Source organism: Opisthocomus hoazin, chromosome 9 (assembly GCF_030867145.1).
Source record: "Opisthocomus hoazin isolate bOpiHoa1 chromosome 9, bOpiHoa1.hap1, whole genome shotgun sequence".
Lineage (NCBI taxonomy): Eukaryota > Metazoa > Chordata > Aves > Opisthocomiformes > Opisthocomidae > Opisthocomus > Opisthocomus hoazin.
This window is the reverse complement of record NC_134422.1, coordinates 15,844,243-15,863,248: the sequence shown is the minus strand read 5'-3', so window position 1 is coordinate 15,863,248 and position 19,006 is coordinate 15,844,243. Positions and strand designations below refer to the sequence as shown.

The following is a 19,006-nucleotide window of genomic DNA, read 5'->3' as shown; positions in this document are numbered from 1 at the left end:
CTCAGATCTCAAAAAGTTTAGATCAAGAGTCATAAAAATATTTAGGCCCTAACCCTGGTGATTTCAAGCACTCTTCTGTTTTCCAGCTGGCTACAAGTCTGAACACTCCAGAGCCTCTCATTTAAAGGGAATGTGTGTCCTTTTTTGTATTCCAACAGAATGGAGAGAACACATGCTTCAAAACTGTCAGGCAAGATGCAAGCAGATTTAAGAGCAGACATCAAAACCCTTGCCCATAACACATGAATGCACACAGAGGACTTGAAATGGCTAAAATCTGTACATCTGGGGCTACTGCTGAAAAAACCCCTCTTATCTCAGACTATGTATTCACAACAGCCTCTCCTCTGGAAGACATAACATAATATACTTAACTATACTATATTCTTATCCTAGTATGAAACATTTGTAAGAGGAGGACAAAGCAATGGAGTCAAAGCATCCCATATTCAGAGGCTTGGGATGTAGCGGACTTGGTGCAAGTAACATTCAAACACCAAATCAGAAAAATGCTGCTTTATCATTTCTACTCTTTGATGAGCTAAATAAGAAAAAAAAAAGAAAGAAACTACTTAACTGGAGACTACACAATTAATCAGCTTATGTAAAAATTAAATCCAAGAGCTGTGGAAAATTGTTACTGACATTTAAAACAAACACAATTAAGCACAAGAGGAAAAAACACAGAAAGAATTATCTACGAATTCTGTTTTAGTGCCTGCAGTTTGCTCCTGCTAGTTTATTATTTCTTTTAATTCCCCAGGTCATAAACACGGGACTGAGATACTGCACCACTGCCTGCTTTATCTGCTCTAGACAAACTTCTTAGTGTCCTGGAACTGCCAGTATGAGATCTGCCCCTGCTAATACTATACATTCCTACATGCTACATTTCCCATTTTTGATTAAAAAAAGCCTTGGCAGTCTAAGCATAATGTACATGAACTGCAAATGGCTCAGATTACTTTATTCATGAAAGTTCTGAAGATTGAGAGTAGCAGTGAAAAACTTGGGCCTTTATTCCCTCCCCTCCTTGCTGGCACTCTCAAGGTAAACAGAGGGAGGGGTTTTGTTTCAGCTTTCCATCTGGATGGGCCACTGAGGCTTTCAGATCCAGTTCAATGCCCAGACTGGGTAAGTGCAGCTTCTGTGCCGACCACAGTACAGCAGTGCAGGCATGGAAACTGCTGCCGAACTCAAACCCCTCAGTACAAGGAACGTGAGTCGGCAGGGACTGCTGAGGCCAGGACCACTGGTCACCCACAGATGAAGATAATGAAGATTTTGCAGTAAGGCTGGGAGAGGGGGTATGATCACTCCTACTACAGTAGCTCCTGCCATTATCGAAGTGCTTTAGTGGATTCACCAGCGGGAAGTGAGCATCCTGCTACGGAAAGAAATTAAGCCAGCCTTTTATCTGCACCTCTGACCCAACACGATCACACAGTGACGGCCTTCCAGATATTCACAGTTTTCAACTGAAACCATCTCCAGAAGCAAAGAAATCCTAGCACGCACAATGTTTTGACCAGAACGTTTTCATTTAAATTCTGTATTCTCAGCTCAGTTTTGATCACAGAATGGAAAAAGTAAGATACAAACCAAAAATAAACCTTTTGCGCTCTAAACCAAACTTCCTGGGAATGTTATTCTTAAAAATAATAACAATAAAAATAAAAAAGGAGGAAGGGGAAGAAACAGAACTTTTTTTTTTTTTTTAATCATTGCTTGAAAGCACCATCGAGCAAAGGTCAAAACTTCAGAAGCAGTCATTGAGCAGCTCAGCCTTGGTCAGCACTCATTAGAAGAGCCATCGTCTCTTCTTGGCTCGGCTGTCACGTCCTGCATGACATCAGTCAAGTCTGTTCGGTTTTGCTTCCCCTCCTACCTTCTCTGACCAGTATTTATGCTGTGAGTTGAGACACACAGCATTGTTTTGTTGATCTCAGCTGCAGTTTCTAGATACTGCCTAATACAAACACCAGATTTATAAAAGCAAACCAAGACAATCCTTGTTACAGTAATTTGTGAACCAATCGTCCTAACTACCCTTACCCAGGTTGATGTGCAAGGAGAGCTTCCCTTTCTGCAGTTCCAAGGTAATGTAGTCTCCACGCTGTCCTTCTCCATGGAATAAGACTCCATCCCCCTGCATGCTCTTGAACTTCAAGGAAATCACATCTTTGAACGTGCTCATAAGCTTCTGATTGAACCTGTAGAGGAGTGAGCTTCTGCCATCGAAGTCTGCAATATCTGACTCTGGGGGAAAGAAGATGAAAAAATGAAGAGGAGGGGCAGCTTCAGGAGAGGGACCATATTTTTTCAGGATCTTTTCAAATATAACTTGGAGACAGGTATTCTCAGAAGCGTACATCTACAGGACATAGGTGGCATCTGGGCAACCACATTTCGTCCATTTCCAATACTCTCCCCTTGTCAGGGAAAAGGGAACACTAGGGTAAAAGCAGAACTCCTCTGCACTTGTCCTGCTCTCTCTCATGCAAGACTGCTTTCTCGATCAACTTTTTAGAACACAACAGGTGCCTTCCATCATATTCAGATCTCCAGAACATCCCTTGCCACATTTGCTGTTTGTCTTGTAAACACACCCAGGATGATATTCATTACTTTGAACACTTTCACTCTCACTTCACTTTTGTAGCTCCACAAGTGTCTGTTGAGCTGTTTCTGCATGTCGGCCATGCCTGCATCCACCTTTGCATCCAAATAAGCACCATTTTAGCCTCTGAGGGTTGGCTGCTTGTTTGTGGTGGGCATTTATGAACCGTGTTTCTGCATGCAAATTGACTAGGCTGGCAGGAATATTCAAATATTAATTCAAAAAGCTTTTGAAAGGATTTCATGGGAACTGGGAATCTAACCTGATTATACACGTTGGAAAATCCTGTTAGAAACATATCTTCCCCTTCAGCCAACCTCTAAAACCCAATCACTGTTTTCAATTTTCAACCCAAAGAAGCTTTCAATTCTTCAGTTGCAATTAATATTTCCTTTGGCAGCAGCAGGCTGCAGTATTCTTTTCTTTATAAAAGCGGTATTTTAAGCAAAATATACTTTTAATAAACTTTTTTTTTTTTTTTTAAATATATATAACCAAACATTTCCGGTAGGTAGCTTTAAATAATTTTAACTAACACATTTTATTCAAACATGTGACTGACATGTAAATTCAATTCCAATTTCTATCCAAATGCATTTTGGCACAATTTATGGATAAAATATCTACTTGTAACTAATAAATCTGTCAATTGATATTTCCTGTTCTTAAGAAAAATACTAAAAATTAAGAACACCAGGAGATGAAGAATCTGAACAAGGATTTACTGAGCTACATAACTACTGGGATACCTGCATAAAGACGAAAAATATCCTCACTGTAACCAAGAAGAAAGAGCATACACTATCTCTGTTTGCAAACCACATGTTTTAGTGATCATCCAAAGTAATCAGTTTTCCATTTGCTTGTGAAAAATAACAGAAAGGTCCATGTGCAAAACAATCAGGATTTCCAGGTCAGCAACTGTACTGTGATTAAAGCTGGTGATTTAAGTCACCTCAGCTCCCTTGAGAGCTCTTCTATCCTTCTGCGTGTTACTGGTAGTTTCCTTCGCTCCACTTTAAAAACAGAAATAATAAGGTTGTTTGGGTCTTGCTTTCCTTTTTTTCTTTTTTAAACTGGACCAAGATTTAAAGAGGTTTGCAATTAAAAACTATTACAAGCTCAGAAAATACAAGACTTATTAACCACTTGTCACCATGGAAACTACCATTGATAACGTCTGCATGTCAGTACGACAGTTTGTACCGAAGTTTGGTGGGACACTTACAAACTTCAAGGGAGCTCAAAATTTAAATCTGATGTGAAATTCTGTCACTCCAAAACTGATTGCATCCCAAATCAGAAGGCATCTGATTATTTCCTATGAGAATAAAACCACAAAGAAATTCAACCCTGGAAAAAATCACTCCAGGACATACTAGGACCAACTTCTTATCTATGATGTCAGAATTATTACATGTTATTTAGCGTCAGACGTGGAACAGTTGCTAGTTTAGGAAGTGTCATGAATACAAAAGTATTCATGGCATCTTTTTTTTGCTTCTGAATTAGGTGTTCAGAAACAGCTCCTTGAGCTGCTGATTTCTCTCTATTGACAACTTGACTGCCAGTTTCTATAAAGGGAATGAAATTCATAGTTTAGTTCTTATGAATTTCCCCTAGCTATATTAAATACTTCCATTTGTTTAAATTGCAGGTGTATCATAAAAATGGTTTCATTTTAACACAGGAGGAATTATGAAATAGCTTATAAAGAAGTTACAGTCTTTGATTTCCAGTGCATTTTGCAGTTAAAGTTGATTTTCCTCCTAGCTCTCAAAACCAAATATGCTGTAAGAGAGCACTGATTTACTATGGCCATAATAGTGGCCCTTTTATCTTCTTCAGACCCAAGCCTTCAACCAGTCTGAATTCACACTTCAGTCCTTCTTCGCAACTCTCCACTAACCCACAGCATAACACAGTTTCTAGAACAGGTCTAACACTGACATTTACCGTCTATAACACAAAGGAAAACCTGTTTCTGAAAAGTTCTGCTTCACTGATTATCGGTTGAGACTACCCTGGCCAATAAATAGCCCTGAATGAAAACGGAATATGTCAACTAAAGGCTAACACTGGCAGCCAAAAGTCATTAGTGGCAGTTTGCATGACAACAAATCGTTGGCTTCCTGTTAAAAATTGAAAGATACAGCACAATTCTAATACAGTCTCTCCAGAAAACCTGCTTGTTTGCTTAGTGCTTATTTGGAGTCTATGTATGTCCGCAACCTACTTGCAGCAAGAGAACAGAAGAGATCAGAGAAGTTGTAAGTCTCAGAAAACTTGTAGGAATAACAAACTAAAACACAACATGTGGGTTCATTCTGTGCTGCCTGCTGGTTTACTTACACTCCCTGGAGACAGACTTTACTCAGTCTTTTCTACGCTGTCCTCACCAACAAGGCTACAAAACTCGTGAAAAGTGAGATCAGGCAAAAGTCGACGCTTCTTTTCTGTTATTCTCCTCTGACCCACAATTCATACAGATGCCTCTATTGTAAATACAAACATACTTCTGCTCACAGGTGAAGAAGTTCCCATAAAATAGAAGTCATTCACCATGCTTTTGTGAAATTTGATAGAGTTTCTGGCCCCAGTGGTCCTGGTTACGTTACTCCGTTTGAATTTCCTTTCCCAACAGAGATCCAAACGTTAAAGTCACTTGGGAGCAAGTGCAAACACAGGCAGACTACCAGGTTTATTCAGCATTTTAAAAGAAAAAACAAAAAGAGCACGTGACCTCAGGGCTCAGCCTTCGGGACCAGCAGCGCTGAGTGGAGCCAGGCTGGGAGCAATGTGAGAGATGGAGTTTACTTGTGCAGCAATCTGCTCCTGGCAGCAGAGAGGATACACATTCATTCTTATAGACATGGTTCTCCTAGTGATTCTGGGAAAAGTAAACACTCACTTGGCAATGTTATTCCAAAATACAAAATAATCCTCTAGGAACAGCTGCAATTTGAGACAGGAACTATTGGTATTGCACTTCCATCAATGAGCAGAAGCTTTAACTCCCTGCAGGAGGCTGCTCCTGGTCTGACCAGATGTCTCTCCTGGCCAGTCATGCCTTGCTGCTTGAGCGAGTCTGAAGCAATCTGACTTCCCTCTCCAAACCCCTCTCAGACACGCAATCCAAAGGATGAATGTGGATGAACACCTCAGAGGTGACTGTTCTGCTAGGCAGCTTTATCCCTTTCACAGATGTCTGTCTGCCTCTTGGTAAGCAATCACCTGGGTATTTATCTCACACAGTTGGTTACAAACACTATTGCTCAACGCCCATCAGACATTAAGCAGTTCTCTGCAATGCATTCTTTTTATCTCATAGGAAGACAAAGGAGAGGATGGAGAAAGGTGGGGAAAAAAGGGAAAAAAAAAAAGAAAAAAAATCCAGTAAAAATACCATTTAATCAAAAAGCACAATATCAGATCATATTCCCTGAAGCAATGACAGCAAAAAAAGATGAGAAATTGGAATCCTGAACTGCAAATGAAGAACTTGGCTCTCAAAAGCAGAAGATACCCTGTCTCACGCCCTGTCATTGTTTCTCCTGGGGTTCCCAGCCTGTTAACCACACATAACACCTGATTCTGCTGAAGCTTTTTGGGCTGCTAACCAGTTACAGAATATGATCAGCATCTTCAATGCAGCTATAAATCTTATCCTATAAAAGCAATTGTGTCAGCAGATTTTTCTCCTGCGCTAAGCTAACAAGACTTTTCCCAGCTATTTAGACATACCCATTGCCCCCTCTCTGCCCCCAGCATCCAAAGCAATTGGTTTGCCATTTGTCTGAACACAAGCTTCGCTGCAGCTCCCTGTCACCTGTTACAATCACGCTGCTTCTGGAGCCACTGCTGCAAAGGGACGGTGAGAGCTTACACATAGCTCTGCATGGAAATTTCCATTTAACCTGTCATAAATCCTTTTCTCAACAGGAAACATTAACATATGTTTTCAGATCAAGATCAACTCATTCCTATTTTGATACCTGTTTTGAGGATGTGAGATGGAATCTTTACAGGAATTTCAAATACATGTAATTAATTTTGAGTTAAATAATTACTTTCTGTGTAAGAAAGTAATCAAAAATTAGCACATGTAATCTGTGAATTCCAGCTGATTTGATGGCCGTGGAATGCTTTGCTGCCCAGGAACTTCGATCTGTACGGGATAGGGTCAAGCACACTCATATGTCTGAAACAGCTTTGCTGTTAAAAACATGTTTTTATGTTCCAAAGAAACAATGTCAACTGGCAGCCAATTAGAGGGTGAAAAGAAAAAGGAAAAAAAAGAGCACAAGAAAGAAGAAAGAAAGAAAGAAGAACACTCTCTCGTTTGACAAAAAATGTTTTGGGATAAATTAATAATAGCAAATTACCTCTAGCAGAAATAATAAACAACAGTGAGTACCACTCAGCAGCACAGTGCCACCGCATGTTCAGTTAGCCACTCTGGCATCCGGTGCACGTAGCAGTTAATCTCCAAAGTGATTCTCCAGTATTTTTTGTTACTGTGTCCTGGCAGAGTGTTCAGTCACCTACAAGACCTGATGCCTTCCACTTGCCCCCTACTAAATGGTCATCATTGAAAGCTGCATTTCCCAAAAGTCAGCACCAGGCTGTGTTCCTGGGAGAGTAGGAACTGCCGTTCTACAGCAGAGTAGGCTGCGCAGGACAGCCATACTCCAAAAACGGGAGGTCAGAGCCTCGCGCTGGCACAAGAGTCTCACGTTCACCTAGCTCTGCCATGACAAAACTGCTTAAGCAGCAGCGAAGCCATAAACCTCTCCTAAAGCTGTCATCTTCAGCTCAAATATGCAAGGTTAAAAAGCAGCTGATGTGAGCAGAGACCATCCAAGGAACCACAGGCTATTTTGCACGCCCCGGTGTATCGCAGCGAGGCGTTCAGCTGCATGTTTGGCAGCAGTCCCAGGCTTTCAACAGATGTGCAGCAGCACATGAAATTCAGATGGCCGAAGATGTCAGTGTCCCCAGACTTCTGTTTCAGCCGACGAATGAAGGTTGCCACTCACACAAAAAGGACGTCCAGCCTGCCAGATTTTAAAATTAAATCTTTCATTTTAAAAATGAAAACTTAAATTCAACAGTTTTCTGCCATCGATATCAGTATAAAGCAACTCTGTTTTTAGGTCAGGTGCAGTGCTTCTGGGGATACTTTTGCCGGAAAGCTGGAATGAACAGCCAGCGGTCCAGCATCAACTGAATTTCAACCTGCTTCTACAAGTAAGATAAGAGGGGGAAATGATCCGCAGTCACACATGCACATTTGTGAAGGATTTGGTTCATCTGTGTTTCCCATGCACATGTTCTCATTTTATCTTCTATTTCAGGACTGGACTCAAAGCCAAAATAACAGTGGAAATCCCTTCTTCAACTTCAGTGGACTTAAGATCAAATATTCTGGGTTTGTTTAACTATAGAAGCCTTTAAGTCATTCCAACAGCATAAAGAGGATTGGGCTTAACTGGGAATTAGGTTGTTACAGATGAATTTATACCAGCTGAAGCCTTTGGAACAGGTAGGTGACTATAATGATGTTCCTACTCCCAGCCTCAAATCCCCTCTTGCATATACACGCAGACACTTGCATGAAGGGTCATCTCTTAGAGATGGTGTACATTTAGGACATTTAGAATCACAGAAACATAGAATGATTTAGATTGGAAGGGACCTTAAAGATTGTCTAGTCCAACCCCCCTGCCATGGGCAGGGACACCTTCCACTAGACCAGGTTGCTCAAAGCCCCAGCCACCCTGCCTTGGACACTTCCAGGGATGGGGCATCCACAGTTTCTCTGGGCAACCTGTACCAGTGCCTCACCACCCTCACAGTAAAAAACTGTTTTCTTACAGCTAATCTAAACCTCCCCTCTTTTGGTTCAAAGCCATTACCTCTTGTCCTACCGCTACATACCCTTGTAAAAAGTCCCCTTCCAGCTTTCTTCCTTCAGGTACTGGAACGCTGCTATAAGATCTCCCCGGAGCTTCTCTTCTGCAGGCTGAACAGCTCCAACTCTCTCAGCCTTTCCTCATGGGAGAGGTGTTCCAGCCCCCTGAACATTTCTGTGGCCCTCCTCCAGACCCACTCCAACAGGTCCCTGTCTTTCCTGTGCTAAGGGCTCCAGAACTGGACGCAGGACTCCAGGTGGGATACCACCAAAGCAGAGCAGTGGGGCAGAATCAGCAGGATACAGCCGGCCTTCTGGGCTGCGAGCATACATTGCTGGGTCGTGTTGAACTTCTCATCAACCAACAACCGCAAGTCCTTCTCCTCACGTCTGCTCCCAATTCATTCTCCACCCAGCCCATATTTATTCTTTTTCTAGCTCTGTTTCCTTCCTGGCTTGTCCAACAGGCTCTCTCTAGTGCTTTTTTGTCATTTTTTAAAACTCTTTTCAAATTATTAATATATTTCTTGTGCCAGAATTGAACATGGTAGATGAATCTGTAAGTTGTCAAGCATTACAAAATTCAAGTTATGTAGGTGTACACCAGCTCAGGATCTGCTGCAGATATTCTGTCAGTATAACACTAAAGACGACGTTTTATAAATGATCAAACATCTTTCATAAAGTGCTGGAGTGGGTTAGGAGTAGCCAAGACTGTGAAACTATATAAGCAAAACTTGTAGATCTGTATTGCCTGGCATATGCAATTTGCCAGAGAGAAATCTGAATTGCACATTTATATAAACGGAATGAATATTTCAACACTCTGTAAAACTTTTATGAATCCTTTTATTTCTTTTCTGGCTTGCTTCAATCTCTTACCTTAATTCTGCACAAACATTTTTATTTCCTGTAACTGCAGGGTACAGGACAAAGATGAAGACTTAGATGATATCAGCACAAGGAAATTCAGCCTGCAAGTGATTCTGAAGTCTTCTTCATATCATAGACGATACAACCACAATCTGACATTAAGGTAGTGCCCATGTAGTATTTCTTATGGAGTAGCACCAAAACACATTCAAGCTACAAAAGTTTTAACCTTCAATTCCAGTTCTATTTGCTGCATATGTGTTTGGATGATACTCTTCACTGCAGAGGTTTGGTCATCATTAATAGAAGAAAGCTCTTTGAAAACAGATGAGACCACTGCTTTGGAATGACTGAATCAAGGGCAGTTGATAATGATTTACAGGTTTTAGTTTCCAAGTCAGCTGGGAGGGCTGGAAAAGGTGTCTTGCCCTATCCATGCAGACAAGGCTGTTGCAGGTCCGTACTTAAAGGAATGATAGTCCGCAGTGCCCAAGCATCAAAGTAGGTGGAGAAGCAGCACTTAAAAAAAAGATGAACGGAGCTTTTAGATCTACACACAGATCTGCTCACAGACTATAACAAGGATCTTCCTGTAAAACCATCTGAATCAGTCCTGATACATAAGTTTAGTGATGAGGCCACTGAGAATCCTGGAGCTGTAGCTCTGTTCAATGGGATCGTGTGAATCAAAAAGTTACAGGCAGGTTGCTCTTTGATTCTGCGCAGATGAAATCAAGAAGTCTCCCAAATAGGAGTTTTTTTGCTTATTATTGCACAACCACTTTTTGGCACCCGGCAGGAGCAGATGAGGATCTAATCTAAATGGAGAGATGTGCAAGCACACGAGTGTCACATGATAGTGACTTTGAACTTACTGCTAAAATGCTGTTAATCCCCTGAACGCTTTCCAGCAAAATCTTGCCTGTCTCCAGCGGTGTCTCAAGTCACATCTGACCGTTTCAGAAACAAACCCACAGCCACCTGAGAAACAAATACTGAACTTGTGTTTACTCAATTGTGGACTTGCTTTTGTTTTGTGTGGGAACAACACTGGTCCTTTTTCTTTACGTCCGCACTCTTCTGTGATGATAGGTCATACACCTCCAGCAGTACAGCAAGAAATCTCTGTGGCTGAAACGCCCCAAGACAACAATGTTTATAGACCCTGTGACAAAGCGCTGCAGATGATGTCTCAGAGGATCACCACCACATGTTATGAAGAAGAGTGCCAAAAAAACACTCCTGTGAAAGCAGTTAAAGCAGCAGATGAGTTCTCTGCTCTCTGGAGCTATAAAGTCTTCAGTCTCAAATACAAGCACCAGCTGCACAATCCACAGCACTTCCCTCAACAACTAGTTAACTTGCCTTATATTTCAGCAAAAGGAGGTACCATTCCTAAATAAAGCTCTACAAAAGATCCCAAGCAGCTCTGGGCCCTCCAGCAGGGCAGGAGGTTTTGCAGCATCTGACTGCCTTGCACTCGCAAGAAGCAGCAAATTGCTCTGTGGTGGGCTCAGAAAGCTTCACCAGCTGAGATAGATGGGCCAGCACCTCCCTGAGCAGAAAGACAAGTGAAAAACTACTGAAAAAAAAGACAAGCAAAAAGACTACTAAAAAACCAATGTCTTTATATTTCACATTACATTTTAACTCTTAAAACTTGTGCAGGACCCCTCCCACAGCACTGACAGCATCAACAAAAAGCTCTTTGAGAAAATGTGGGTTCAGATGTAGCCACTTACTATAGGAGCAGCCGAAGACCTCAACTCTCAGTCCTATCCGCCCACCAACATTCCATGTCAGAGGGATGAAGCGCAGGAAGCGGGCTTTCACGGAGTGCAGAAATTTGTGGTGAACCACACTGTCAGCGTTGCTGTTCCCTGTGAATACCTGGAAGGACAGAGAGCCTTGGTGAGACATTTAGCACCAAGAGGTGAATGCAGCATTCTGAATTAAGTTTGTGAATGGCCACCCCTCTTCCCGATTCTCAGCCTCATAAATTACTCAAAATTATTTAAATTGATTGCCAAGTTTTCTTCTAAGTACTGTGTCTCTTACGCAGGGAAAGGAGGGAAACAGTAGGCGGATGTATACAGACAGTTAAAAAAATAGATTGTAGATGGGGATGTTACAACAGATGCTGCACAGTTTCTGCAGACCCAGGATATTGCTGTGTACCACAATACTCCATCGGCCCTTAACATACCCACAGTCCCTTCAGTGCAGTGAAGGATGGGGCCCAGTCTAGCCTTTGGTGCATTCAAGGCAGTAGGAAAAGCTGGTCACAAGGCACTGAGGTTGGCCAGAGCCCGGGAAGACAAGCAGGAAAGTGTACATCTACATATGCCACAGAAAACTCAAGCAAGACGCAGGAAGAGATGAAAGCCTGAGTCAGTACACAGGAGAGTCAGTATTTCAATTGTGTTTGCACCCAAGAGAGTTAAAGCTTGCTAACAATAATAATTTCATTTTTTTCCTTGTCTAGTTGATTAATTGCCTGCAACTTTACGCCAAAATTAATGGCCCTACTCAGAAGTATCACTCAACAAGCAGAAATTCTCTCATGGATGAAGAATGACTGCAGGGTTTCAAAGATGAACTGAAGACAAGCATCCAAGATCTGATCCTGCTTGAAGCTTTTTCAATTCATCTATACACCCTTACTCTGCTATATCGGGCTAGGAATATCACACATTTCCTGCTATCATCAGAACATTTGAGTAACTCAGCTAGCATTTAAATTTGAAGCTAATAGTTTCATAAAACATGAAAACCAAAGACAGAACTCACAAAAAAATCATCTAACAGTAAGACCGTATGCATAAGAGGTCCTTCACTTTGTAAGTGTAAAATTTCATCACAAAAAGTTGTACCAGTTTTAAACGCTCTGCAGTTCAAAAGCTGGCACCATTAACCTGTGCAGTACAACTGCAAGCACAGATTGGAATAACCCCAGTAAAACAGACCTACAATTCATTCCTGATGGCTGAAGGATGAGTTAAAGATCTCCACTCTGAAAAAAAGGACCAATTAGGAGCTGTTTAAATTTTTACTCAAATGCACGGGTTCCAACTTTTTCCCAACCATTGTTAAAAATGGTGTAAAACTTCAAATTATGTTATTGTTTTTAAAAAAAACCCAGTGTGTTATTGTTTTGTTAGAACTATACTCAATAAAAAATAACCTTGAATATTTCTAAGGCACAATAGTTTGAAACCATACCATGCTTTTTTGATTTCACCTTAAAAACTCTCAGCTGGGAAAATTCCCTTATATGCAACAAGCTTTATTTTTCACCCAGTTATGAATGCAAAAGACGGCATATATCTCATTTCCTAAAACACGCTTTGCAAGTGCATTTCCTTGCTGGTATTGCTTGCCTCTGAAGATGAACAATTTTACTGAAACGATCTCTTACAACTCTGGTTACCTCAGTGAAGTGAAGAAGGACCCTTCAAAACATCTGATCTGTAAAACTATTTTTATTAGGAACTTATCAAGCTGGAAAGGGTATATAATTCAGCTATCCCAACTGTCCCCACAGCTTTGCTTATCCTGCATCTCCTATTCTGAACATTTTACACACAAGATCTTATTTTCTACAAGTATTACATCATAGTTAACTAACCTCTCACAGATTCAGCTATATTATACAATTAGATTTTTTTGGATGAGGATTCTTGTTGATTCTAATTCAGAGTTAACCACATACAGCAGTTCAGCAGCCTTGCCCATCAGATGTGTTTTGAGAAGTGTCACAAGAAGCACTTCAAGCTGTCCTGGGCTTACTCCTACTGCTTTCCAGATAGAAGCTAAATTCAAATTCCAGCAGAGAGTATTTCAGAGGTTTCTTTCCTTATATTTCAAGTGAAAAATCTTGTTCTCAGTCATGAAGCTGTCAGTAGAGAGTCAGTCTCACAGTCAGAGCTGTGGCAGCACTCACATTTTTATTAAGACACTCGTGGATACAGAAGATGGACAAAGGGGAGTGTTGTTTACTGTTTGCTTCCTTAGAAAGTTCATCCTCTTGGAATCCTATGATTATGGAAAAATCTCACCTTTTAAAAGATAAGCAAGAAAGAAGAGGAAGAAAAAAGAAAAAGAACAGAGGGGGAACAAAGAGTTTCCAGTCCTCCCAGTTGTGAAGGGAAGCTTAAAATGCAGTGACCAGAATGCAAGCAAAGGGTGAAAATTAAGAGACAAAAGAAAAAGTACACCTTAACATAGCAATACTGTGAAACAAGGGTCTGTGTTGTTTTTTCTCGTAATCCTCTCATACACAAGGCTGTCAATATTGCACATTGCACCACAGGCCCACAAGGTAATAATTTTTTGGTTTATATTAAAAAGTAAACATTCTGGGAGAAAGACCAAGTTGAAAACCACACCACCTCTAGAAACACCTCCTTGCAATTACAAAGTAATGGGAAACAGGTGATTTGTGAACACGACTGTGTGCTAAACAGCCCACACATTCCTGCTTGGAAAGCAGGTAGGAAGGCAGCCCGCATCGGCACACAGCAGCATGCTGTGACCAGTGGGCCCTCCTGGCAGCTGGAAAACCAGAGAGGCAGCTCACAGCTACCTGTAACTGTCAGTAAGGGCAGTCTTGACACCTCTCTAGCAGGGCAAACCTGTAAAGCCACTTTTTGCAAAGCTCGTGCAGACCGCACATCCAAGCGCGACACACAGGAGTGTCACCTCTGCCTCCAGGCAGCTGCTGTGCGCAGCACACTTCAGGGACTGCCTCTGCAGCCAAAGGAGCTTTGGGGTTTTGCCAGGGAAAACAGAGACAGCTGTACCCCACCATCCGCAAGCAGACCCAGGTGCCCATCTGCAGGCATCGGTGCTGGATAGCTTCCTTCACAGCACGTCAAGGAAGAGCCAGAATTACCGACACTCAGACCTCAAATCTGTTGACTCCAAACCTGACGTGCAACTACGTAAATGTCCTTCCCACGTTGAAATAGCCATGTCAGTAAAAATAAACCCTTCAGAAATCTAATACATCCCTTGTAGCAGTGTTTCTGAAGCTTGTCTAACAACCAAAACTTTTGAGGGAGAAAAAAATCCACAGGCAATGCTGTACCCACCAACCTGCACCTACAAGATGGCTTTGCACGCTGCTGGCACATCACTGCTTGCTACTAACCGCGGGGCATCATTGTGTATGCCTGTAGGATTCCTTTGATTTTCACTTCCAGCTCCCACTGCTCTACAGATCACCTCCTGATGTTTTATGGACCACCTGTGGGCTGTACGCCATTGATTGAGTAACACCAATTGCCACAGATGGTCACTTGAAAACTTAGATCCACAGCTGACACAGAAATAATCCATCCATTAAAGAAGATGAAACAATGATGCAATACCAGATTTTGTAGCCCTGGAGGTTCAAATATTGATTAACAGTAAACTTATCGGGGAGAACGGCAGAAATACTTCCTCTTGAGAAACGGCCTCTATTACAGCTTCTTGTTGATACGGATTAATTCACAGGAACAAAACAACAAACTAGCGAAGAAAACAAAGCACCCGCATGCTATTTCCCATGCAACACAGTTGCTCTGGGAGGGAGCACAACACTAAAATCTGTGGTTTCTTACAAGCCCTGTAAACACAACAGGCTGATGATTTACCTGGGAAATTTTGCTTCTGGCATTCTATGGGCCTTATAAATCAAAAAGCTCCATTAGCACCAAATATTGCCACCAGCTTCACGAAGGCAAAAGCTTTTCCCCAGCGCTAGCGGCTGTAAAGTTAACAGCATGCCACGGGCAGGGCTGCCTCTCGGACCAAGCTTGTTTCATGACGCCTGGCTGCGTGATGCCCTGCTGTGACCCAGACCACGGCACCACAGTAATATTTTATGATGCTTTTTTTTATGAGCCAGCAAAGGCAGGTTCCACCATCGTGACGAGGTGAGGTAAGAACCGCTGCAATGGTTCGGAGCAGGGTCCAACTGGCCCAGTGCTGCCTTTTTGGCAGCGGCTGTCGGCACGCAGGGAAGAGTGAGAACAAGACAAGCATACACAACGCTCTTCCCAAGGCTCAGCCCACCTGGTTCATGGGTTATACTGAAGTAGAACAAAATAGAATTCCAGTTTAGATGAAAAAGCAAGCTTGCAAAAGAAGTTTATATCTCAAAACCACCAACGCTATCTGGAATTTGGGTGTATGACTCCCTCAGGAAAAACAATTCTAATGAATGGACTGTTTATACAACTCCCCCATTCAGAGGGATCCCAAAAGCTGTTCAAGGGCAGTTCAGGAAAATGTCAGCCAACTGTCATGAAATGTGACAGTTGTTTAATAACCCTGCAGGCACACATTTGTTTCTCTACATCATGTATTCATTCAGATCTATGCCAGATCATACCAGTGAGATCTGATGTGTTAAACTTTAGACTGCCCTTTGGCCAAACTCTTCGACTGGTTTCCACCTTTAGACAGATAAGTGGAAATTGTGTGCAAGAAAAGCGTCTGCTCATGAAAGCCTAATCAAGTCAAAGGATAGCAGGAGATGGGGAACTTTATCTCAGTCTCTCCTGCACACACGGTCTGCACAGCAAATGGCAACTTATTTACAGAGCTGCAGAAGGTGGCTCCCATAACGACTCTGCTGAATATATTTTGCTCTCCCACTTTGTTAAGCAGGTAATGGGAAGGGTTCAAAATGAGTATGCAAGCAGCAACATCGGCACAATCAGCCCTGAATGGTGAGCAGGAAGACCTGAGGTTAACTACCTTCTAGGGGAGCTATTTTAAGACTTATTGAATACTCTTATTTCTGCCAAAGTCACTCTGATGAACTGAGCTTAGGGGCGAAAAAAAAAAAAATCAGATTATGAATGTGCAGAGGGCACATAACACAGATGTTAGTAATTTACTACATTTCAACCTTCATTGAAAGAAATACAAGCACAGAAAAGAGCACTCCACCTTCAAATCTCACCCATGACACCGTAGCATGCTGTCTCCAGTGCCTAAAGAAGGAACGATGGGAGTGCACTTAATTCAAGCTATCCAGCAGCTTCAGTGAAGGAACGAAAGTGAGATAAAGCGCAGCTAAGCCTGTCATAAATCCCCAAACTGCAATATTTAGTGTAAAACAATGTCATTCTCCCTTTTAAACTTCCTTACTAGGATGAGAAAGGTCAGGAGCTAGGAGTTATTACTGTGATACAGAACATGCTTCCTGGTGTACGCCTCCCAGGACCTCCTCAAATATTTCAGAGTACATGCACTTTAAAGAAAACATGAATTTCCAGCTAAGAGACAACATGAAAATCTGAAACAGGAACGAGGAAGCACTGACTACCTTTTCTCATTTTCTAGGTTGAAATAAACTATGACTCCAGGATAGATTTTACCTTCTCCAGAAGCAATAGGATTTTGGTTCTGCTCAAATTTGTATTACCTGGGATGTAACTCAGTGAGACTATGATTGAAACAAAGTTACAGTAAGGGTCCTTCATCTCCACTTGTATAAGTGGAAAGAGACTAAATGCTACGGTGACAAGGGCACAACACAGCCACAAATGCACCATATGGAAACTCAGCAGCCTCTGATTTCAACAGGATGCTGCAGGTTTTTTTTCACGGAACAATTATACCACATTAATGCCTGCTGGCAACACCTTGGGCCTGGACAGGTTTGTGGTGACTTTTTGTAACAATGAAAATTTAAGAATCCATTTAGTTTCTGATGCAAAATGGAACCCACTGTCAGCTCAGGCAACTCTAGAAACTCCCCCCTTTACCTGAGCCCAGGCCTAAAACTTAGAGAGGTCACGCACAGATGTAAAAAAAACCAAAAATATAATTAAAATGTGGAAGAAAAAAAACCCCACAACTTCAAAGTCTGCATGTTCTTTTTTACATTCACCTTTCCTACATGCTGTGCATGTCAGCAGTGCAAAACGTTGCTTTGCTTCTGTAACGGAGAAAGCCCTGCCCTACCCATCATGCCAGAACTGTTAATATCTTGTCATGAAGAAACGCAGTGAAATGGCTTTGCTGTCATCTCAAACGCCCCGTGTCCAGACCGCGAGCTGCTAAAAGCTCCACCTCGTTTGGAGGGTGCGTTAAGAGCAGCTCTCCAGCACAGGGGTTCACGGCAGGGCCTGGCCCCTGGGAGCTGCCCTCTTTCAGCATGTGGCCGTAAAAATCCTTTGGCTACTAGAAGGGGTCAGACCATGGGGACAAGAAAAGGATGATAAGGAGCACTGCTCAGTTCCTTAAAGACCTGCAGTTCAGGTACTTTTTTCACTACCATGCAGCCACATTTGGCACATGGACGGCAAACCTATGCATTGTGTTTTCTCACTTCTCTTTCTCTAGAGGAAAGTTAAATTTTCTTTCAATTTTCTCTCAACCAATCTCTAAAAATGAAGTACATTTTTACTTCAAGTACAAGAAACTTGCCTGCTTTGGAGAGTCAATGGGATCCTTTTCCACTGATTTAAGCAGGTTTCAGTCTAAGCCCACAGGGAAATGGCTGCCAGCCAGGTCCAGGGACCAGAGGGCAGAATGTATCCTCTTAGCACGTCACTCACCTCTGAGCATCTCCTCCTGCTTCACGTCTGTCTTTCCTGTTAATGTACCATAGTCTTCATGACAAAAGGTAAACAGTCATTTCTGTTTAACAACCTTCTGAGGTTACCCGTTTCCAGGCTCATATTTTCCCTTCCAGATTGAACAGTATGACTCTAGTCTAAAGTCTATTGTACCTTCAGAAAGAGAAGCCTCCATTTTGCTTAGGTTTCTTTTCTTCTTTCCTAACAGCAGCTACATTTTCCTCTTTGAAACACCCATCCTTGACAAGAACCTCAAAACCAATATCCCCTTGCACATTGTCAGAGCTGTAATTAGGGAGGAACGGTGGAAAAAATAATACAAGGCACCTGTCGTAACTATCCTCTCGTAACATATCATCTGAGGAAGTGACAGCTCCTCTTCTTATTCCTCTGTCCCCAGTAGAGAGGAAAAAAAAAAAAGTTGGTCTACAAAGAGGTAGTCTAACTTCCCTATACAGTGAGAATTAAAATGAATGGCTTCAGTATAGGCTATCAAGCAGAGGTCCTACTGGGAAATATACATTACATTTGTTACTTACTGAGGGGCTGACTGCTGTGCTTCAGTGATGCAATGTCCACCCGGGTTCCTAAGAATTAGTCAGTCGCCTCTGAGCTACTGTCAGTTTCTGTACATAGCAGAGTAGTCCAGGGGAGAGAAGATACAATAACGAGGCAGGGTCCACACCACTTTATCACTTCCTCGAATAATCTGCTCAAGTGGGAAGGTTATTTGCCTCTGATCTACCCCATTACACTGAATGCATACCCTTCTCTCTGGTTAGTTACTTTCCAAATACAGGAACAAATACTGTTAACAAAATCTTTAGCCTCAGATATGTGACTGCCCAACATAAACCACGTTTATATTAAGGATGTTGCTATGATTATGCTAACAGTAAGTGAACTATTAACAGATTTTCTAATAAAAACCATATATTTGTATACTATCAAAATATTTTGTGAGAGAAAACTTTTTTCTTTTTAAAAAACTATCCATTAAGACAGTCTATGTATAAGTTT

At 41.9% G+C, this 19,006-nt stretch overlaps 1 protein-coding gene across 2 annotated transcripts in view; it reads right to left on the bottom strand.

Moving 5' to 3' along the window:
* Positions 1 to 19,006, bottom strand: part of CNTNAP5 (contactin associated protein family member 5) — a 349,771-nt gene that overhangs the window by 204,198 nt on the left and 126,567 nt on the right. For both annotated transcript variants that reach the window (XM_075430021.1, XM_075430019.1), the window contains exons 4-5: positions 11,150 to 11,297; positions 2,056 to 2,259 (exon numbers count right to left, since the gene is read on the bottom strand). In XM_075430021.1, coding sequence (XP_075286136.1) covers positions 2,056 to 2,259; positions 11,150 to 11,297 — 352 coding nt within the window. The remainder of the gene's footprint in view (positions 1 to 2,055; positions 2,260 to 11,149; positions 11,298 to 19,006) is intronic.